Source organism: Diorhabda carinulata, chromosome 4 (genome assembly GCF_026250575.1).
Source record: "Diorhabda carinulata isolate Delta chromosome 4, icDioCari1.1, whole genome shotgun sequence".
NCBI classification, from domain to species: Eukaryota; Metazoa; Arthropoda; class Insecta; order Coleoptera; family Chrysomelidae; genus Diorhabda; species Diorhabda carinulata.
The window spans coordinates 16,432,812-16,455,845 of NC_079463.1; the positions used below are offsets into that span (position 1 = coordinate 16,432,812).

The 23,034-nt window shown below is 34.4% G+C and overlaps 5 protein-coding genes across 5 annotated transcripts; 4 read left to right on the plus strand and 1 right to left on the minus strand.

Moving 5' to 3' along the window:
• Positions 1 to 1,049: 1,049 nt before the first annotated feature.
• LOC130892981 (uncharacterized) lies at positions 1,050 to 1,733 on the minus strand. Its single transcript, XM_057798742.1, has one exon. It carries the CDS (start codon positions 1,731 to 1,733, stop codon positions 1,050 to 1,052), a length of 684 nt encoding a protein of 227 aa, XP_057654725.1.
• Positions 1,734 to 5,082: 3,349 nt separating this feature from the next.
• Positions 5,083 to 5,625, plus strand: LOC130892982 (uncharacterized). The gene has a single exon (XM_057798743.1). It carries the CDS (start codon positions 5,083 to 5,085, stop codon positions 5,623 to 5,625), a length of 543 nt encoding a protein of 180 aa, XP_057654726.1.
• A 21-nt stretch (positions 5,626 to 5,646) lies between these two features.
• On the plus strand, positions 5,647 to 6,735 carry LOC130892983 (uncharacterized). Its single transcript, XM_057798744.1, has one exon. The coding sequence runs from the start codon at positions 5,647 to 5,649 to the stop codon at positions 6,733 to 6,735; it is 1,089 nt and encodes a 362-aa protein (XP_057654727.1).
• A 4,244-nt stretch (positions 6,736 to 10,979) lies between these two features.
• On the plus strand, positions 10,980 to 13,243 carry LOC130892984 (matrix metalloproteinase-2-like). The gene is made up of 2 exons (XM_057798745.1): positions 10,980 to 11,880; positions 12,978 to 13,243. Exons 1-2 carry the CDS (start codon positions 10,980 to 10,982, stop codon positions 13,241 to 13,243), a joined length of 1,167 nt encoding a protein of 388 aa, XP_057654728.1.
• Positions 13,244 to 14,645: 1,402 nt separating this feature from the next.
• LOC130892985 (uncharacterized) lies at positions 14,646 to 16,415 on the plus strand. The gene has a single exon (XM_057798746.1). It carries the CDS (start codon positions 14,646 to 14,648, stop codon positions 16,413 to 16,415), a length of 1,770 nt encoding a protein of 589 aa, XP_057654729.1.
• The last annotated feature ends 6,619 nt before the right edge of the window (positions 16,416 to 23,034 follow it).

Below are 23,034 nucleotides of genomic sequence, written 5' to 3' on the forward strand. Positions count from 1 at the left end.
AATTACCGGTAAAGTCTGTTTAAAATCTCCACCGAATAAACAACATTTGCCGCCCATCGGTAAAGAACTTTTAGATAGATCTTTTAAATTCATTGAGTATTGCCAGGCTTTGTTCTGATTCCAAAGGCCTTCCCGGCAAGGTTTCAATCGTTATATTAATTGGTAATTTGAAAGCTTTGTGGACTGTAGTACCGCCGATCAATAAATTGGCAGTAATACGGGTCCATGCCACAGCGATAGATTTTTTATTGAAATATTGTTGTAGCTTTCAAAAGACAATTATACAAGAACGTTTTTCCCGTTCCTCCAGGTCCATCGACATAAAATAAACGATGCTACTTCTACAATTTTCAGAAAGATCCTTTTTTGATCGACGTTGAGATCTATAGGGTCGTACTGAAAATTGTCGTCAATTTGATATTGATTATTAAGATGACGACGACGCAAAGCTATAGGTAAATCGTTATCGTAATTCACACCATAATCATAATCACGATCGCAGTTAATATCATTATTAATATCGGGAACAAGGTTAAAAGCAGCACCACCTCATTATTATCGTGGATAGGACGTATACCTAACGTTGCAATAGATAAATTTGGTCTGTTTTTCTTTAATATTTCGTTTATTTCTTTAAAAGCTTCTTCCTCCGATACTAGAGACGTTTCAGATTCACGAAATCGTCAATCATAAATTAACAGAATTGATGTCAAATGGCGTTGTATTTCGTGAAACCCTCATCGATTGTGATACAACAGTAGAGTGCAAATAGCTTACGTGGGTGCTACTTCAGAATGACTTCCCTCATAGCTCGTTCGAATTCTTCGGTTCAACGAATATAATTTTTTCTACGGCATACTTCTTCAAACGTGTCAGTCGTCGTACCGTCATCATCAATTTTTTTTAAATCATCGTACGTTGTCGCTCCTTTGGTTCGTGATAAGAGCAGTCGGAGGAAAAAAAGTTCCATTTGGCCCGGGAGCAACGATATATCAATCATACAGCTGATCTGCTTACTTACTTGATGCCTGGATTGCCATTTGCATTCTTTATTGTTTCAGGTGTAATGTTCGAGGAATTTCGTGATACAAGTAAGTACGAGCGACAACGTCGTGCGAATTCAATTCAAAGTAAGCTTCTAACTTTGAGCGTGATTTCAGACGCGCTTCAATGTTATTGGCTTCTCCTAATTCTTCAAACATTATTGTTCTATCGCCCGGTAAGTGTACAGGCAACACTAACACCGAATGGGAGCGATCGTGCATTCTAAATTCGAGAATTCTCCACATCGCTTCCATCGTACTAACGTATCTATAATCTTGATAATTTTTTATTTCATCGATAACCAAAGTTTCGATGGGAGTTTGCTGCAATTCAGTCGTTGGCTGGGAATGTGCTCGAGTATTCCCATCATTATTACCGTCATCGATGTGCAGGGTTATAGAGTCTGAGCCTTTTTGTATATATTTATGTAGATATTTCATTGTATAGAGGGAACTTACCACTTCGATATTAATATGACATTGATATTTGCTCAATAGATAAGCATTATAGGGTACAATTCGTCTATTTGTTACCCGACAACGATTAGCATCTACATAAATAGTCCGACAATTGTCGGGACGTTTGTATTCTGGTCTCTTATTATCACCCATGTGTAGGGAAGTATGGGTTCTATAGGGTTTGGGATAAAATTTTTTACATTGACCATTCATCAAGCATTCGGCGAACATATTTAATTGTCTGCAAGGCGCATTGAAGTGGAAATCTCTGACAAGACCATATAAGATGCGATGCGTATTTCTATCTGGTATATATGCTTGTACTATAGCATCGACGGTTCGACGTCCAACACTTTGTCATCGGTTTGCATAGTTAAAACTATGTGGGCATGAGGTAAGCCTCGGTTTTTGAAATTCGAAGACGAAGTGGTAGTTTTTAACGACACCAAATATTTGTTTTTGTGTTAGGTCGTCCATTAATTCCAGCAATTTTGCGTGGGATACTCTACAGACCAGATCCGGTCGTATCCGTATCCGTAGTATCCAGATATTGCGTTTTGCTTAATGCTTTTGGTTTTGTTATTTCGATTTAATCTTTTGTCAGAATAGACAGTGGGTAAACCATCGGATCTGCTAATGGAGAGAGATTTTTTAATTCGTGATGCCTCATAAGAGGCTGAGACGCAGAAGGGTTATGTGGATACAAAATTAGATCCATTTCGAAGGGAGGCTCGTCTCCTTGAAAGACTGCAGCTATTTCGATGCGACTTTCGGGCAAATTATAATTTCGACGTCGATTATTGATGTTTTCTTTGGCAACGATACCCACGATTAATCTACGTTCGGAGTCACCGTCTTCATCCAATTGTCGTCGCCGACGTTCTTCGCGCACCATTTCTCCGACGGTTTTATAAGCTTGCATATATTTATTACATGCCCGTAATGATTCTTCTACTATTCTCAAGGTAGCCGGAGACACTCTAGATTGTAAAAATTCGTTACAATGTTCGAGCGCCCCTTCGCTATCGAGAAAATAGTAGTGATTCAAAGTGGGATTCCTAAGATCTTGAGATTTCGGTATCCCACCGAGCATATGATAAATTTGTCCGCAAATACTAAAGCACCAATGTCCTTGTTCCCCTCGAAAATCAACACTAGGCTGACTGGTTTTAAAAGAAGCCATCGCAAACAAACTGTTGATCGAACGAATTTCTTGTCTAAACTCTGCCGAAGTTGAGTACAAATTTTTTATTGCCCTTGGCCAATGACTCAAATTTGGCAGAGTGTAGGCCCCGTCCTTGCAACAGCTCAAACGGACGTTTTGGAGATTTTTCTTCTCGCCAGCAAAAAATATAGCATCGCAGTAAGGACACATTTCATTTAGCGGACCTATATGAAATGGATTCTCACCGAGTTGCTCTAATTATTGCGTTGTTTGAGTCATTGCAATACGATGAGTCATTTGTAACAGTACAACAGCGTGTCTGCGACGTCTTTGTCTTTGCTGAGATGATTGTCGAACGGGAATAGAATCAGGAGGTGGCATCAGTTCATTGTCGGACAATTCCGGTTCAATGGAAATTTGTTACTAATCGCAGGAGAAATTATGTTAAGAGAAGTTCGGAACGAATTAGAGGAAGCTTATGAAGGTGAAGTTGAGGAAATAACAAAGGAATCCGGTTCAACGACTGACAAGGAACTACCACTTCTTGAACTCCTTTGAGAACGCGTTTGACGTTTAGTCAAGGGAAATCGAGGAGTCATAGTATTATTTGTCTGATCAGTATATAATCGGACTAAAGATATAGTAAGATAGCGATTTTCTTTGATGGACCTTTTTTTTATATTTTTCTTATATACTAAATTTTGTGAACATGATTTTTAGGTTAGGTGAGGTTAGTTGGTTAGGTGGAGTTTAATGGAGTAGAATTTTTATACATTTTGTTCTTTAAAAATCTGAGAGATATGCATAAATTACACTTAGTTTCTAAAAATTAACGTTTTTTGTAGTTTTTCTTCAGTTGTCAAAGCTTTGGCAGATTCACAATTCATATTTTTTTAAGTTTTTAAATAGTTCTAAATATTGAGAGGTTTGCCCTACGTAGACAGCGTCACAATTAGTACGAGGAATTTGCTATATAAAATAATTTCTTCTGTTTTTTGGTGTTTTAAATTTTAATTTAATGAAATATTTAGATCATGTATCATGTATTTTATGGATTATACTAATATCATATTTATTGAAATAATTCGATAAATATTGAGAAAGTCCTTGCACATATGGCGAGAAAAAATATTTTAGAGTCCGGCTCTGGCAACCGTAACGTTAACAGTGAAAGTGTCAGTTCCTATAAAAATAACTCTTTTTCGATAGTTATCATAGTCCTAAAATCTATGAAACTATATATAGAATCGTTTAGAAGTGTTCTTAACTCAGAGACATTACTGTAAGTAGAATCTCATACATTCATACTAAAGCAGTGAATTTGTTACACACTGCGCTATCAATTTTACACCGCACCGGTTTGGAAGAAGAATTCACAAAAAAAAACCAGCTCTTATCAACTTGATATGAAGTGGCCTGTGCCAAAACAGGTCCGCACTCTAGAATCAAAGCGGAAATATTTCTAAAATTAATGATGCAAAATACAAATGTTAGGACTTCTGACTACAGAAGCTCTCAGAATATAAACCCTACAAAAACATACTCATCTATACTTAGTCAACCACAATTTCCTCCAAAACATCAAGCAATTGTTTTTCCAGCTGTTGATAACCTGAAAATTCAAGATTACCTGATATCACTTGGAGTACTAATCGGTCCAAAAAATATACTACATACTACATACATCGAGGCTATCAAACAATATAATATGCATGTACCTCGCAAATGAAGATACTGTAGACCGCTGTTCAGTTTCCCCAGTATGCCTGCGGAAAAGTGCGTATCGGCAACGCCGCTTAATAAGAGCTTCTTGGCGAGGCCACCTATTAAAAAAGTGCGAACGAGTGCAAAAAGAGATTCGATTGTTTTCCGTACTGAAACGTAGTAGTTGGTAACGTTATGTTATTAATACAGTTTTGATTATAACCTTAGAAAATATAGCTGATTTTTAGTAGATGTAAAATTGGGTTTGATTTCAAGTAAAAGAATATCAGTCCTAAACATTGGTAGCAGAGCGTGGTTGCCTACTAAAAATCCAAGTAGAATCGAAGTTCGGGGTTATAATTACCACGTGCAAGCATCGAAAACGGTTCCCGGCAGCCGTTGGCGTTCTATATTGTGTGAGCCAGTTGCCCAGTGGAATATTGGACAGTAGACGAAGAGAGAAAAGCGACCAGAAACAAAGTGAGTTCTTATTTAATCTTATAATCCTTTGGTTCGTTAATGTTGAATTGCTTTCATATAGGCTTATAGATTAGAAATTTAACTAACAAGATTTAAATAATTATTTATCGTTACAATGTCGGAATTAGCGACTTCAATAAAAAAAGAGGTACAATAAAGTCAAAATTAACACATTTTTCAAAGGTTTTAAGTAATTTATTAAATTCAGAAACAGTTACGGAGGATGATGTAATGCAAATTGTGGAAAGAGTCGAAGCTTTAAAGGAGGTTAAACTTGAGTTCGAAGATATACAGGGTAATATTGAAAAATTAACGGAAGCTGCGGATTTAGGTAATCAATTAGAATTACGGCATAAATTCGAGGATGAATATTTTAAACAAATAACGTTAGCAAAACGATTTTTGCGTGAACACGAAATTAAATCGAGTCCGAGTGATTCAACAAGTAGTTCGGAAAATAGTCCCGAAATTCAAACAAATGAGCATTTACAATCATTAAATAATGTTAGGTTACCAACAATAAATCTTTCAAAATACAGTGGCGTGTATCAGAACTGGCTAGAATTCAGAGACACTTTCTATTCGTTAATTCATGAAAATAAATCAGTCAGTAATATTCAAAAGTTTCACTATCTCAGAGCATCACTAGAAGGAGAGGCGGCTCTCGTCATAAAATCACTAGAGATATCAACGGCAAACTATGAGGTAGCGTGGAATGCATTATTAGATCGGTATGATAATAACAAGTTGCTAATTCACAATCATGTCAAATGATTATTTAACGGTGAATCGGTAATGAAGAAATCTGCTAGCGGACTGAGAAAACTTATAGATGATTTTTCTAAAAATTTGCGGGCACTGAGTCAATTGAATCAACCAGTATCGGAGTGGGATACATTACTTGTTTTTTTGATTTCTACAAAATTGGATATTAGCACTTTGCGCGAGTGGGAAAATGTTAAATCAGATATAGAAAACCCTACTTTTAAAGATATAAAGGATTTTTTAAAGTCAAGAGCCGATATGCTAGAAATGATAGCACAGAATCAAACAGACAAGCGTAGAATTTCCAGCTCCAATACTAGGTCATTTTTAGTAACAGATAATCAAATTGGTACTCCAGTTTGTGTTTTATGCGAAGGGAATCATTATATTCATAATTGTCAGCAGTTCCTTAAGCTTTCGATAGAAGAACGCGAAGGTAAAGCAAAAGCATTGAAATTATGCACTAACTGTCTGAAAACGGGTCATTATAGTAAGGTATGCCGACGTGGCACATGTATTAAATGTCATGGGAAACACAATACATTATTGCACAGGGAACGTAGCGCATGGTCGGCATCAGAGCAATCTAATGAAGTAACGGGAAAAACGCAAAATCCGACAACAGATCAGCAACAACAAAATTCTGTAGTACTGTCTGCGTGTTGTTCTGTTAACCACGTATTTCTTTCAACGGCATACGTCCAGGTTTCAGATAACGACGGTAACTTTCATATTGCGCGGGCGTTGTTAGACAGTGGCGCGCAGTCAAGTTTCATGACTAAAGATTTATGCAAGCGATTAAAGTTAAAAACTCATAAAGCAAATATCACGGTTAAAGGTTTGAATAATATTTCGTCAAATGTTAAATTCAAATGTGAAGTGGGATTGAAATCCCTCTATAACGATTATTGTTGTGCTAAGTGGTTTTTTGTTATCGATAAAATATCCGAAAATATGCCAGCGGTAAATGTTGATGTTTCAAAGCTAAATGTGCCCGACCACATAAATTTAGCAGACCCAACCTTTTTCAAATCAAGCAAAATCGAAATTTTGATAGGAGCAGACATATTCCCATCATTGACAAGATTCCTAATTTTAGCCTTCCAAAAACAGACCTAGATGACCCCAACACCCTTCGAGAAAGAATTTTCAGAAATACTCCAATTTTTAAGCACTTGGACGATAATAATTTACTGTCTCCTAATTCTTCTATGTTTATACTGAGCCCTTAAAATAATTCGACGCAAGAAACCAATCCAAGAAAATCAATCCGAAGATGTTCACCTTCCTTAGTTGCACCCCACGGAAGCTGAAACTTCAGGAGGAAGGAGTTATGGCACTCATTTTCAAGAACCCCATATAGAAGAAGTTGACGACACTATAAAATTTCGCTTATCATAACATTCACATTATTTATAAATAAAAAGGACATCTTAGTTAGTCATTCAATTAGTTGTCATATAATTAAATGTAAATTTTATTGTCGGGAATTATCTAAGTGTAAAGTAGTAAATAAAGTTTTTAAACAATTGATTTTCCACCTTCGGTGATTTATTTTGCTATTCGAAATATTGAACATATTATGGATAGAACTATTTGATAAATAATTGTAAAATATATGAGCTATGTCTTGATTTTCACTAGATGAAGTATTTATTTTTTAAATAATGAAAATTTCTTTTCTGTACAATTTGGATGACGAAGAAACCATTCAAGATAATCAGTCATGAAGTATGTAATGAGTTCCAATCTAAGACAAAAATAACTTTTTTACATAATAGAATGAAATTAAATTGTTAACATTGTTAATGGCGGATTAGTAAAATTATTGGAATCTAGGGAAATATTTCAGTTTAGGATCGCAATTTGGGCTAATTTGTGAATACATTAATTTTATATTCTTGCTAATTTTAGCAGAAAGTTATTGAGTTTACTCAATTCTAGTACAATAATGAAATAATATGCAGATTCGGAGAGAAAAGGTTTTTTCTCCATTGTCATTTCACAGCGGTAGATACCCTTAGAAACGCCGAATTCTGTTTCAATAGCTCAAATCAAAGCTTTATTACTCGCCTTATATGAACAAGAAAAATGAGGTATATTTTTTCTATGACAGTACCTATATCCTTCTTTCGATTTTCCTACAACAAAACGTTTCAGCTCCTAATCTGTGAATAATATGAATTTTTATGTTGATTTTTTTGAGAAAAAATATTTCTCTACTTCCACCTCATTAAATACGTGAATCTGTAGGAAAGAAGAATTGCAATAGAACTGTTGAGTGAATTGGAGGTTTCCTCAATCGATTAATGGCGTAAAGACAACGATATCTTTTATAGTATTAAATTTGTTCATTCTCATACACAGGGATAACGGCAATATTCCGAAAATTTCTCGGTTTTGCGCCAAAATATTGAAAATATTGGTTCGTTTGAAAGCATGTGAAAAATAATCAAATATTATCCCCATATCATTCAACACTTATGTGCAAAATCTGGTTGAAATCCGAGTCAAAAGGTTTTTTTTCATTCCACAGGAATACCCTTTGAAATGTCAATCAAAAAGCTCAAATTCACATCTTTATAACTCGCCTTGCAAAATCAAGGAAAAGAAGATATATTTTTTCTACGATAGTAACTATGTTCTTCTTCCGATTTTCCCTCATTACCACTTTTCAGCTGCTGATCTGTAGATAATATGAATTTTTATATGGATTTTTTTGTCTCTACCTTCACCCTGTATAATACGCGTATGTATTGGAATGAAAAATTGCAATGGCACTAATGAGTGATATGGAGGTTTCCTTAATCGATTGATGCCATAAATACCATGATACCTCTCATACTTCCGAATTTATTCAATTTTATACACAAGAATGACAACAATATCCCGAACATCATCTCGAGAATTTCTTGGTTTTGTTTCAAAATATAGGAAATAAGGTTTTGTATCGAAAGTATGCTGGAAATAATTGGATATCATGTATTCGTTGTTGGGGATTCTCAAAAACATATATATCAGTTATTGAATCGAATCATGTGATATTTATGAAAATGCAATTTCCGTTCCTAAAGCTCAAATTCAGAGCTTCATAACTCGCCTTGTATAATCGGAATGTGAGCAGATATATTTTCCCTATGACAGTACCTCCGATATCCTTCAGATTCAATAATAAGAAAACGCCTCAATTATAAAAGTGTGGAAATTATTAAATTTTTTGGTTTTATTTCCAAGAAAAAAAAATAGAATGATTAATCGACTTATTATTTTCAGCTCAATGGATTTATTATGAATATACATTGTTACTATTATACTAAATTCAAATTTCAAATTTTTTTGTTTTATATTTAAGTTTAAGTTACTCTCTTTTAATTTTTGGAAGATTTTCTTTAAATTGACGATATGCTCCTGAAGGGATGCAAAGAACACAATTATATCGTCCATATAGACGAAGCAGATTTTGTTTATATATTCTCGTAGGTCATTATCCATTACTCTTTGGAAGATTGAAGGTCCGTTCTTTGTTCCAAATGGCATACGAAGGTATTCAAAATGACCGTTCTCGACACTGAAAGCTGTTTTCTTGATAACATCCGGATGCATCTCTATCTCATGAAATCCACTAGCTTAATCGAGAGTTGAGAAGAATTGACATCGGCCAAATTTGTCGAGAATGTCAGTTATGTTGGGAATAGGGTAACGATCATCTATGGTTTTAGGAGCAGATAGGAAAGGCTCTTTAACAATGTATTCTGAAAAAAAAACTTTCTGCTATTTCGGGGTTAATGAATGATCTGGTAGTAGCACCTGTGTCAATTAAGAGTTTCAAAGGTGGTTTCATAGTTTTAATATAAAGAAGATCAGTTCTGTCATAGATTTAATGTAGTTCTATATGATTGTTCGATTTGAGGCGAAAATTTTCTTGTTGAGTATTTTCGCAGTTTTTGTCCTTTGTATCTTCTAAGGTTTGTTCATTGTCATAGAAAAATTCGGGGTTATTTTCTTTTGGGATTTATCTAGATTATATAATTCTTTTGATATAAAGTTTTGTTGAGGGAGATATTGGTTTCTAGGAGTTTGATTTCAATATACTGATGTGGAAGGTCGATTTATAGAGTAATTTGAAATTCCGCTCATAGGAATAGGTCTTTGAAGGTTATTCTGTGGTTTTCTAAAAGTATTGTTTGAAATTCTACTCCGAAAATCGCATCTCCAGGTTCAATATTTAGCGATTCCTGGCACCCTCATAAAGTGAGGGAACTCAGTAATAGTTAATTAAATGTCAAAATTCCAGCAAAACCAAATTTTCAAATCCACTTCGGAATTTTTTCCCACGAATTTTCCCCCTTAACCCCCTAAAATTTTGTTCATGGGATTATAGATATTTTTTTTCTCCCCAAAACCTACTTTCCATTTTTTCGCTATCGTTTAACATAAATAAGTTGCACATCCCCAATTGAGGTTCTCCGAAAATTCCGACATTTGGCTCCATCTAGACCCCCCAAAAAGGGAAGTTATTTCAAAAATTTGGATATTTTTGGATTGAGAAAAATCAGGTCTCTCGCGCTAAGCTAAAAATTTTCCGAAATTCGGAAAAAAATTTTCGGGAGATTTACTTTTCAATTTTTCCCCGTAAATTTTTTCAAATGAAAAAATCGGCTTATACATTCTATACATTGTACAGACTTTTCTCTATTCAAATCATTTTTCAATTTTTCTCTAGCTCGAATTATAAAAAAATGCCCTAGGACATTTTTTGGGGGGAACTATTTTTTTTCGTTAGCTGAAATACTCGAATAGAGGCATTTCGAACATCCCGTATTCGTAGCTATCTCTAGCTCTGAGCAATCCAAATCACCTATGAGAAGGGGGTGAGGGGAAATTTTTAGTACTAAATTTTTTTCTCCAATTTCGATTCTCCATCCATCTTTGTGATTATTTTCATCAGCTAGCAGTAGATGAACAACGTATGCACGACTACAGAAATAGGGAAAACCGTGTGTTAGAGAGAGAGCAGCGAGACAATGTGTAAGAGAGAGAGAGAGAGAGACTTCGTTTTTGCGCATGCGTAAAGTTTCGTTGCGATGAGCGGGAGCGCTGATATACCAGGTCGGTTAAAAGACTTTGGGTTTTAAAAAATTATATATACCATTATTATTCGCTAATCTTGTAACATAAAAGTATAACGTATAAATAAAAAGAGATTTTTTGCCAATGTAAGGTATCACGCACGTAATCGAGACAGATTCGTTGCGATGATATACCAGGTCGGTTAAAAGTCTTTGGGTTTTTTAAAAATTATATATTCCGTTATTAATGTGATTGGAAATTAGTTTTTTGAGGATAGCAGAAGAGTGAAGATCATGTTAATCATTATACTAGCTGCAGTACTATGCGTTGTCGACCAACAGTATGCTATGAAGTATTTACAACCGTTCGGGTACGCAAATGAAAATGATTTGACTAAACTTGAGGATTATTTGTTGAGTTTTCAAGAAAGATATAATATCCCTGCAACGGGAGAATTAGATGAAAATACAATTCAACTTCTAAATAGACCAAGATGTAATGTAAGTGAAGCAGCTTCCGACGATGATCATTCTTTTAGAATTAAATCAAAATGGTCAAAATTTGATTTGAAATGGTATTTCCCTCAGGCAACTCCAGAATATCTTAAAGTAACCAAAAAGGCTTTTGAAGTGTGGAGTAACAGTTTAAAGTTTAAATTTGAATTAATACACAAAATACGGCCTTATGCTCCCGATATATCTATTACAGTTGTACGGGGAAAGCACTATTTTCGAGCAAATTGCCAAGGTAGAGGTGAGTGCTCCAGTACATTTGATGGGCCCGGAAAGGTGTTGGCACATGCTTATTTCCCAAAAGGCAACAGTAGTATAGAGCTTCATATTGATGCTGATGAGAAGTGGGATTTAAGTTTAGATGGATCAAGTTCAGAAGATCAGACTAGCCTACTTATGGTATTAATTCATGAAATTGGGCATATTTTAGGAATTACTCACAGTGATATTGAGACAGCAATAATGTATCCATGGTATCAATTCAACATTGCTCCTAAATTGGATGAGGATGATAAAATGGCCCTTGAAGCTCTTTATGGACCAATCAATACATATGTAAATAATCCTTTCAAACCCACATCAGCGCTGCCACCGACTACAAAGACACTTGCACATCAACCAAATGAACCGGATAAAAATTTATGCGACATAACACCGGAGTATATGTTCATTGCCATGGCTGGTGAATTTGAAAATTACCATTTATATATTATTAATGAAAATTCCCTATGGAAAATTGATTTGAATTCGAAACTTATTCCCTCGCAACCAGAAATACTCGATGATTATTTACCTGAAGAAGTGGGTCCCATAATTCAGATTTTTCAAAGTTCTTCAGATAATTTAATAGCAGTCAATGACCGTAAATACTATGTAGCAGATTTTCCCGCTCTACAAATACTTGAGGAAAATAATTTAATTATACCTAAGAATTCTCAAATAAACACAATGTTTCAAAGCAATCATGGGAAAATATATGTATTTTATAATAACAGTAATTATATTGAATTTGACAAGAACTTGAAAACTGTTCGGAATAGAGGACAAATAAAAGATATTTTCCCTGGACTACCCACAGATGTTACAGGAGCATTCCAGTACATTGACGGACACATGTACTTTTTCAAAAACACCACATACTACAAATATAATGAGTTTACCAAAAAACTTGTTGCAGCCGGACCCTTTAATTGGAACGTGTTCGATATTCCATGTCCAAATGGAGACCTTTTAAATCATCTCAAAATTTTATTAACAAAAATAATTTCTTTTTATCAATGATGTTGTATATTTTGAAATAAACTCTTATTAAATTTTTTTTTTTTTGGAAATTCCCGAATGCCAATCTTAAGATAACTTTTACCTATTAATAAGAAATTTTTTGATAACGCAGGAAATTGATAAGAATATTTCTAAACCAAATGGACCACATGTACAGGAAATAGTGAAAATTTATTAGAATACTAGGAAACCATATGGACCACATTTACAGGAAATTACAAAATTACAAAATTGCCGCAAATAAAATATTTTTTCTAGAACATTCTATCACAATCGTATGGAGATAGTGGCATGAGTATAAATAAGATGTTGCATTGTGTTGGAGCCAGTCTCTTCCACTGCCAGCAAGAGAAAAACCAGCTCTGAAGAACAAATACTAGTATCTGTTAAAATTGTGCCTTAACAAAAAATGTAAGTATTTTTTTTTCTTGTGGGTTACGCGCTCTCTCTCTTTTCAGATGGGTTTAAAAAAAATTAACGTAACGTCTCTAATTACAGAGAGAAAACCAATAACAAAAATACAAGATCTACCTTTGAATACTCTGAGGGCTATAAAGAAGGCAAAAATAGTCAATTCCAAATTCGGAGAATCAGTTTTATTGGATTTAGATACAGAAGTAGTGTTTTTACCGCAAAGAGTCACAAGTGTCTACAAACCAGTCATTGAAGAATTTGAAAAGGAAAAATACGGAATTATATTCAAGGGATTAGTGGATGTTGGAAAAAATCAACGGCTAGCGTCATTTGAAATTGAGGAACTATAGACGTGCCTAAGACACACACACAGAGAGAGAGGTGAGTACCATGAATATTGTAAAAAAATCTGAAAATTTACTGCAAGTCATTAAAAATGTCAGAAAAATATTGTTTAATAAGATAACGGATAGAGATGTGGAAATTTGGTTGAATCGATTGAAAAAACAAATTAAAGTATGTAATTTGACAATTAAAAAAGGAGGACTGCATCTAGGTACAATTAGGAAATTACAAACATACATAGGACATTTCAAACATTTTAAACAACTTATTTCAAATAGGAATTTAGGTATGGGACTGAATAATAAACTGAAAATTAGGGTTAAATGGGAAAATGTAGCTTCTGCATTTACAAGAAGAATTAAAACCGGACTTATAGTAAATTTATATCATAAGGACTTAACGCAATTTTTAAATGATTGTCAAATAATTTTTAAAAATAAAATAAGGGAAATTTTTAGGAAAAAATATTCTGTTGTTAAAGTTTATGTTTGTTTTTGTGGAGAGTTCATTAAAAAATCTGGTGAAAATGAAATTTCTAGTTTCTATTATTTTATGACTAAAAATTCTATTATCGATGTATCGACCGATATAGAGCGATGGTTTTTCGAGAACGTCAAAGATAAAATTAATTTTAAATTATCAGAATTTCAAGAGAGGGACTCTGGTTTTGCATTAAGTAAAATTATTTCTTTAGAAGTAAATATCAATAAATTTGAAATTGGAAACGGCTCATCTTATATTAAACTTCCAGAACCTATTCAAAAAAAGCAAGGGTGCATAAACATTAAAAATTCTGACCAAGCATGTTTTTATTGGTCAATTGTTAGTGCTTTGTACCCAGCCAAAAATCATAAAGAACTCACTTTCTCATATCCATATTATAGCACAGTCTTGAATACACAAGACTTGGAAGCTCCGATGCCCCTGCATCAAATTTCAAAGTTTGAAAAATCTAATAACATTTCCGTCAATGTCTATGCCTTGGATTTAATTGAAATAAATAATAAAAAACCATTTTACAAAGTATATCCAGTAAGACTTGCTAAATCAATACACGAGAAACATGTAAATCTTTTATTAATTCAAAATACATATTTTCCAAAGCTAAACGATTATGAAGCACCTCCTATAGATAATGACAATTCAGAAATCACATATCACTACTGCTGGATCAAAGATTTGTCACGTTTAATTAATAGTCAGTTAAGTAAAACTACATATAAAAAATTTATTTGCAATCGCTGCATAAATTATTTCAGTAGTGAAAGTAAATTGAATGTCCACTTGAAATTATGCTCTGAATTAAATAATTATAAAATGTCTTTTCCAAAATATGAATCTGTTAGTTTTAGAAATTATATATATAAACAAACTACGCCTTTTGTAGTTTATGCCGACTTTGAGTGCATGCTAGAACAATTTACAGATAAAACACAGCTTCATAATAAGACAAATAAATATCAAAAACATATAGCATATAGTGCTGGTTACTATGTAAAATGTAGCTACAACGAAGACTTGAGTTTTTTCAAGAGCTACAGAGGTAGAGATTGCATGGATTGGTTTGCAAATGAATTATCGAATTTAGCTGAAAGTATTAAATCAGAAATTAAAACTATTACACCTATGGAAGAAAAACCAGATTTACGTGTGGCAACAATGTGTCACATATGTGAAAAGGGTTTTTCCTCTACAGATATCATTGTTAGAGATCACGATCATTTTACGGGGAAGTTTAGAAATTTTGCACATCAAGCATGCAATTTAAATTTCAAAAAACTGTTTGTTGAACCTACAGTTTTCCATAACTTAAGTAACTACGATAGCCATTTCATCATTTCGGAATTAAGTAAAAGAGGAAACATCAGTTTACTCCCCATAAATAAAGAAAAATACATTTCATTTACACTTAACGATTCAGATACAAATATAAAATTTCGATTCATAGATTCACTGAGGTTTTTGGGTGCTTCCTTGGAAGAATTGGCTGCTACATTGAATGATAATGATTTAAAAATTTCCAAAAGAGAATTTAGTAATTTAAGTGTCGAACAATTTGAATTAATAGCCAAAAAAGGGGTTTTCTGTTACGATTTTATAGATAGTTGGGAAAAATTAAATACTTGTGAACTACCACCAATAGAGGCATTTTATAATAAATTGGAGGATAAAAATATCAGTATTGAGAAGTATTCTCATGCTCATGCAGTGTGGAAATCATTTGATATTGAAAATTTGGGTCAGTATTCTGATCTGTACTTAAAGACCGATGTTTTACTTTTATCAGATGTTTTCGAACAATTTCGAAGAAAATGTTCAATTACTTATGGTTTAGACCCTGCATGGTACTATACAATGCCTGGATATACTTGGGACTGTATGTTGAAATATGTAGGATGTAAATTAGAGTTATTGCATGACGTAGACATGATCATGTTTATCGAGAAAGCAATTCGAGGAGGAATTTCGGTTTGTAACAGTAGATTATCGAATGCTAACAATAAGTACATGCCTGAATATGATTCTACAAAACCCTCAAAGTACTTACTCTACCTGGACGTCAATAATTTATACGGGTGGGCTATGTGTGAACCATTACCATACGGAGGATTTGAATGGTTTGATAATGAAAATTTTGATGTTATGTCTGTGGCAGATAATTCTTCCGTAGGATATATATTACAAGTAGACTTGGAGTATCCACATGAATTACATGATCTTCACAGAGATTTTCCATTTGCTCCCGAGCACCGCAAGCCTGTAGGCTCAAATTATTCCAAATTAATGACAACGCTTTATTGTAAAAAAGAATACACAATTCACTATCGTAATTTAAAACAAATGTTAGCCAACGGTTTGAAAATTAAAAAGATACATAAAATTCTGAAATTCAATCAATCTGCATGGCTGCGGCCCTATATCGAACTAAATACTCGTTTGAGGGCTGCAGCTACCAATGACTTTGAGAAAAATTTATATAAAGTGGCAAATAATGCTGTGTTTGGAAAGACGATGGAAAATATACGGAAGCACCGAATTGTAAAACTTGTTAAAACCTGGAATGGTCGATACGGCGCCAAAAATTTGATATCTAGTGTTAGGTTTCATAGTCGAACAGTTTTTAATGAAAACCTAATTGCAGTAGAACTCACTAAATCAGAATTGGTTTTCAATTAGCCTCTTTATGTTGGTATGACAGTTTTGGATTTGTCGAAGCTGTGTATGTATCAATTCCATTATGATTACATGATTCCGAAATTGGGTATTGATAGATGTAAATTAATGTACATGGACACAGACAGTTTTGTGTATGAGCTCATCTGTGATGATGCATATGAGGAGGTGCTAAAAGCTGATTTAACAAAATTCGATACTTCAGATTACCCCATCAATAATAACTATAATATTCCACAAAACAAAGGCCAAATTATGACTCATTTTGCAGGCTTGAGGTCTAAAATGTATTCTTTTAAAGTTCAATCAGGTGCAATAGTAAAAAAGGCAAAAGGAGTTCGATATAATGTAGTAAAAAACAAAATAAATTTTGAAGATTATGTAAACTGTTTAAATGATTTCAAAGAAAAAAATATTACTCAACGCTGTATTAGGTCATATGCTCATAACGTATATAGCATAGAACAGGCAAAAATTGCGCTAAGTCCTCATGACGATAAAAGATATTTGATTACCAATAGTTATGATACGCTGCCGTGGGGTCATTATAGTATTCCAGACTTACTCTCTTGTAGATAATGAACTCCTCAACATTAATGGAATTATGCATCATAAAAATTTGTGAAACGATAAAGTCAGCAGCCGATTTCGCAGAGCAATCCCCTCTTCCTCGGAAATTGACCGAAAAAATTGTGAAAAAATTTCCTGTTTACAAATGGAATGCGATGATAAAAGAGGCTGAGAGTAATCCAAATTCTTCATCCATTGGAATAGAATATATTGACTATAATAAAGAAATACCGTTATATTTAAGAAACACTATATTAAGTAAAACAAATTGGGGAGATATGTTTGAAGAATCTACTTACTGCGTATGGTCTAGTGGATATTGGCTTCCACAATATCGTATAAATGTTTGTAAATCATGTTATTTTGTATTTAGAACGGTCCATAAATATTTAAAAAAGAACATTTTTGTTAATTATGATCACTGTCATGAAGTATTTGATGGTGACGAAATTGTTGAATGTGTATATCAAGAAATGTCCTATTGGTGTCAGAGTTGTTTTAACAAAGTCTTATTCATGATAAAATCACATGAGTCCTGTATTAATAATTTACATGAGATGCCTAGAAATAATCGTTTTGATGATTCTGATATAGACAGTGACATTGATACTTTTGAGGCCGCTATGCAGTAAAAACAATATTCATGGAATGCATATCTCTCTCTCTCTCTCTCTCATAAATGTAGAATATTATCGTTTTCTTATTATAAAATTATTCCTGTGTTTTTGCGGTATTATGAACGGTGGCGGTTCATAATGCCACATCAAAAAATATGTTTTATCATAGTTTTTTTTTTAGTATGCGTTTTAGGTGATTTATATGAGCGTTGTTAGTGTTAGACATAAGTCTGTGCCCAACAGGGCTTTATTAGAAATGTATTTTTATTTTTTTCTTTCCACTGGTCATTGTGATGTCATCCTTCATGTATAGTGTTATACTATGACAGTCACGAGAGTAATAAAGAGTTTCAGCGATAATGTGAGCTTTTATTTAAGAAAAGCAGTAAAAACAATATTCATGGAATGTATCTCTCTCTCATAAATGTAGAATATTGTCGTTTTCTTACAATAAAATTATTTTTAAAATTCTTGTGTTTTTGTTAGTTTCCAATATATCTTTATGTAATAGCAGTAAAACAATATTCATGAAATGTATCTCTCTTGTTGCGTCAAACGTCACATCGTTACGTCAAACGTCACGTCGTTAAGTCAAACGTCAAGTGCTGCGTCAAACGATCATCAAACGTGTCTACGTATGAGAATGTTCTCTTTCGTAATATGTCTTCAGAAGAGTACAGACGTCGAATTGAAGAGTTTATTAATAGCATTGGTGAATTAAAGAAAGATATTGCTTTCTATGGAGATAAAAGTGAGGTTATGAAACAAATGCAGAATCTTAGTTTATTTGATAAGAAAGTGACGTGGAGCAGTCTTCACTGGGGGGTGCCTGAAGAGGTCCATCAGTTGGCCCGTAGACTGCCGCAAACTACTTATCCGTTAAGACGTATTCAACCTACACCATGTTCAACAGAACAGAAGGGGATATAAAAAATGAAATTAATTCTGTTTTTGCTATGTCATGTGTAATATTAGTGGCTGTATTTGTTTTAATTTTAAAAATTGTAAAACGAAAATTCCAATCTTCATGTAATATAAAAGTTGATGAATATACAGAGTGTTTCAATAAAACCCATATTTTAAAAAAAAAAACTTTATTTATAATGGTAATACAGTATTTAAAAACCAGTGACGGAGACGTTGTACATTTCTTTCAGTACATGAAAATAGTCCAGATGCGTGACAGGGGTTTGGATCTTGAGCAAAGTTTCCAGTTTCACAGGGTGTACCATCAAATTTGCAAACGTCAATAATATGTGGAAAAATACCGAAAATGTGACATTTCTTTTGCAGAAACTCGACTTTTTGTTGTCCTCGAACGTAAATGTAGTCTGCGGCATACAATAACTTGCTTTCTAATATTTCATTTACTTTAGAATATTCTACATCTCCTGAAGAGTATCGAATGCCGTGCACATTTCTTTCCAAGTATGATGTGGTCTTTTTGTCCTCGTTACTTAATGTAGAAAACGGTTGCGGTGGTAAAAATATGTAATGTGAACTTTTGAAGCCAATTTCTATGGTGAGCTCTTTGGCAACGAAAAGACCGTCTACGACAAAACCTTGAATGTCTACAAAAGCTACTCTCATGTTGACGTCTGCTCGAACACTAACTCACAACATCTAGTTCAAGCTTTTAACAATTTCGGTGAGGGGGAAGTATTCCATTACACAATCGTGAATTATGATGCAATAGACTTTGGTATTTTCGGGAAAACCTATGTTTGCTTCAATTTCAAGTTTCACATCGACTGTGGATGCCTTCATGCTTTCCTCCTGTTTTGAACAATCGATAACAAACAATGCTCGTTTCTTGAAAGAAGAATAATCCAGCAGGGGGCGCTTCTATGTGGAGTTTGCGTAGTTGGGATAGAATTCAGTATAGTTAAAATAGGCTTCATTGTAATCAGTTTTAGCGAAAACCAATTGCATTCTTTCATTGGGCCAATAATCACCATTAAGTGACAGTCTTATACTTTGTACGTCGGCATTGTCAAATAAAGTCAGGTCAGCTGTACTCAAGTTACGTTTGTCGGTTTGAAAGAAAACAATAACAAAACGAGGTCTTTCAACTGAAGTGGATGTCTTGACAGCCCAAACTTCATGTCTTGCTCCTTTAGTAATTGAGGGTAATTCGTGTAACTCCCACTTCCTAAATGGAATAACTATAGGTTGATCTTTTTGAATGGATTTCATGAGATTTAATTTTATGTCGTCATTAGGAAAGATATGTTTAACTTTTAGCTCAACGCTTTATTTTAGCTGTTGTAGTGGAGAGCGTTCCAGAGACATTCTTTTCAGTAATATATAAGCAATCATTATCATTTCGTGCCCGAACTAGTCGTATTGTTTGACGCCCACATGTAATCATTGAATAATCGTTGAAAATGCTGAAAATATGTTTGAGAGGTATTTGAAGGTTGAAGGACTTGTCGCTAACATTCAGAATAGGATCTTTCGGATAATTCCAGCCGGCTATAGCCATATGATTGGAATCTTCTTGGTTATAACAAGTCATAGCACGTACGGCACTCACTATTCCAGGATCCCGAACTGTTTCCATTTCCCTGGCACTTTCACTGTACGTACATGAATCGAATAGAAAGGCTCCAACATTATTTGCTAATTTTACGTCACCAGCTCCGTGTATTTCAAGCGAACCTTTAATGCACAACAAAGTTTCGCTCATTGCAAAGAACGAATCAACCTGATTAATGCTAAACTCCACAATGTCACTGCAATTGAATGACTTTATAAATGGAGCATAGGTTCTGTATTCAGCCTTTCGAATTGAATCGTCAAACATCGGCTTACGGTAGATATCAAACATTGGAGGCATGTTGTCGTTTTGGCGTTGACGTTTTCCATACATTGTTGTCATTTTTCAATTTAAAACCCAACGATTGCAGAACCAATTTGTTTGCGAACGCGAGTTGCTTCAGCTTTGATGGTAGCTTATCTAATGAAGTTGAATGCTCTGTAGACTGTCTTTTATGATTTATTATTAGTCCCATTTGCTTCGCGCGCTCTAAGCTCCAACACCAACGTACTTAGTTCTCCACGAAAGTTTACAGGCTGACCGTCTTGGTCTAAAGCGATGACGGTGATATTGGTTATTTCACGTTGTGGTATAACAGGTAAATAGAGCAAATTATGAGGAATTTCGTCTATGGAATATCCTGGATCCACTTGTATGACGAATTCGTATATAGTATGAGCAGGTCTGTTTGCATCGAAGGCTCCAGTGGTAATGTTACAATCGAAGCGAATACTAGATACTTTAATGATTTTGACGGGGAGATCTGACGAGTGTATTTTGTTTGCGTCGAGTATTTTCGGTGAAAAACCCAAAATTCTCCCAAGACTATTATCTTCTTTGAATGAAATTTTGTATTTACTGAAAATTTCACATTTCAACGTATTGTGATTAGGTTTTAGTGAAAATATACCCTCTGGTCTAGTTGAATTGTCCACACCCAATTTATCTCGTATAAACGCTTCAAGATTGGCAATTTCGTAACATCCTGTGAGAAAATCAAAACTTTGAAGCTTGCCCTTGGTATCGTAGTAGTAAAACTTACAATTTTCAATGTTTGGTATACTGTGATAAGAATGAAAAGATCGCAAAGCTATTTCGTAATCATTATTCGGATCGAGCACAATAGGCGTAGTAGGTTGAAAGGTAAATTCATGATTAATGCTGTTTACTCTCAGCAACTGTGACATGGTGACTAATGGAATTCGGGTGATGGTTGAATTTAAATAATACTACTTGTTTATTCTATTTATTGTTACAAAGAAAACAAGTGGCTTGAGAACTCGGAGGACCATCACAATGTGTTGTCCAATCAGGTCGGTTGTAATGGATGAAACAAGGTAGTCGTATTTGTAGTTCAAAATTTCCTCGATATTCATTGGGAAGTTTATGCCACATATCCAACAACTCCCAAGGTCTTACACACTCTATTAGATGTTCAATGGGAAAGTGCTTTAGTTCTTCGGCATTAAAACTATTCAATGTTTTTCCATGGTAGATATGTTGTAGTAATAGTTCTACGCTCGTCATTGCTGCTGTAGAAATTTCAAACACAAATGTCCGCAATTTATTGGATTGTAGTTTTGATATTGGGTATTGTTGTAGAAAATTCTCGCACTCTTTCCCAGATATTCAACAACTTCTTTCGGCGGCTTCAAATTACCAAATGAATCAAAATACTCTACATCGTTGTTTATCTTTCTGTAAGCCACCCAATGACTCCCACTATTCTTAGAGACATCTAAAATAACCACTGCGCATTCTTGTCTTCGAGGACCGTCTTTGGAGAGGGTGTCTCGCATGAAAACTCCTCGAAAATGTGGTATTTTAAGTAATTTTGCATAATGCGCAATGTCAAAGTCAGATAGTGCGTGATTGGGTAGCTTTATTAGTTTTTTTTGTTTTTTTTTTTTAAATACAATCCAAATCCACCTTTTGAATACTTTTTCAAGTATAGGCCGGATCCTACACGTTCCATAGCCTTATTATGACGTACATCTTCCTCCAATTTCTTTTGCGCATGTTTAGCATTAATGACGGTTTTTGCAATCCCAGCAGCACCACCTGACAAAGCTCCAAATGCCGAAAGACCGGCAAACAAAGGAATAAGTGGTAGAAAACCTCCGGATTTCGCTACAGGTATTACTCGAGGAACCTCGACTTCTTTTTTGCCACCAAATTCTTTAATAAGTGCTTTGGCTGCTCGTAAGGCAAACGTTGCGGTGTCTTTCAAAGATGTTCCTCTCTTCAATGACTTTCCCACTTTCAGAATAACATCTCGATGCAAGGAACGACGTTTGCGACGACAACCCATTCCCAGCTTTCTTTTCACCTTCATTCCGCCTGTTACAAGTAATGCAGCAGCTTTCTCTCCCAGTGAAGCGTCTTTTGATTTGACGCGTGCCCAAGCTTTATCTTCAAGTATCTGATCGGCTTTGTGTCGTTCTTCGAGAGACTTATTCTTCCAGTAAGAAATATCGTGTTGTTTACAAGCAGCGTCCAAGGGGTTGATGCCCGGATCTCCACGATCAAGACGTTTTTCCAATTTTGTACCAGCTAAAAAAAAACAATTAATTTTTTCGGAAAAAATAGTCTTAGCGGTTTACTTACGTCCACAGTACTGACAGCTAGGTAAGTGAAGTTCAATAGGTAGTTTATTGATGAGAGAATTCAAAATACCCTCTCCTTCAAACACCAACATTAAGACTGACACGCTTAATTGGTGACACCTATATTTAAAGAGTAGTACTACGAAAAACGACACACACAATGAAAATAATTCAACAAGAGCAGACTATACCCATTGAAAATCTGGATTTCACCTCAACACCAACTGTTGGCAAACATGGTAAATTGTTGCCAAATTCTTTCCATGCCATTAAATGTGGCCCCAGTGGGT

Excerpts from the sequence above, each read along its gene's own strand:
- LOC130892981 (XM_057798742.1), bottom strand. The coding sequence starts at position 1,733 with ATGTTCGCCGAATGCTTGATGAATGGTCAATGTAAAAAATTTTATCCC.
- LOC130892982 (XM_057798743.1), top strand. The coding sequence starts at position 5,083 with ATGCAAATTGTGGAAAGAGTCGAAGCTTTAAAGGAGGTTAAACTTGAG.
- LOC130892983 (XM_057798744.1), top strand. The coding sequence starts at position 5,647 with ATGAAGAAATCTGCTAGCGGACTGAGAAAACTTATAGATGATTTTTCT.
- LOC130892984 (XM_057798745.1), top strand. The coding sequence starts at position 10,980 with ATGTTAATCATTATACTAGCTGCAGTACTATGCGTTGTCGACCAACAG. Across the intron at positions 11,881-12,977 it reads TATGTTCATTGCCATGGCTG|AGAGAAAACCAATAACAAAA; the intron begins GTGAATTTGAAA and ends CTCTAATTACAG.
- LOC130892985 (XM_057798746.1), top strand. The coding sequence starts at position 14,646 with ATGCTAGAACAATTTACAGATAAAACACAGCTTCATAATAAGACAAAT.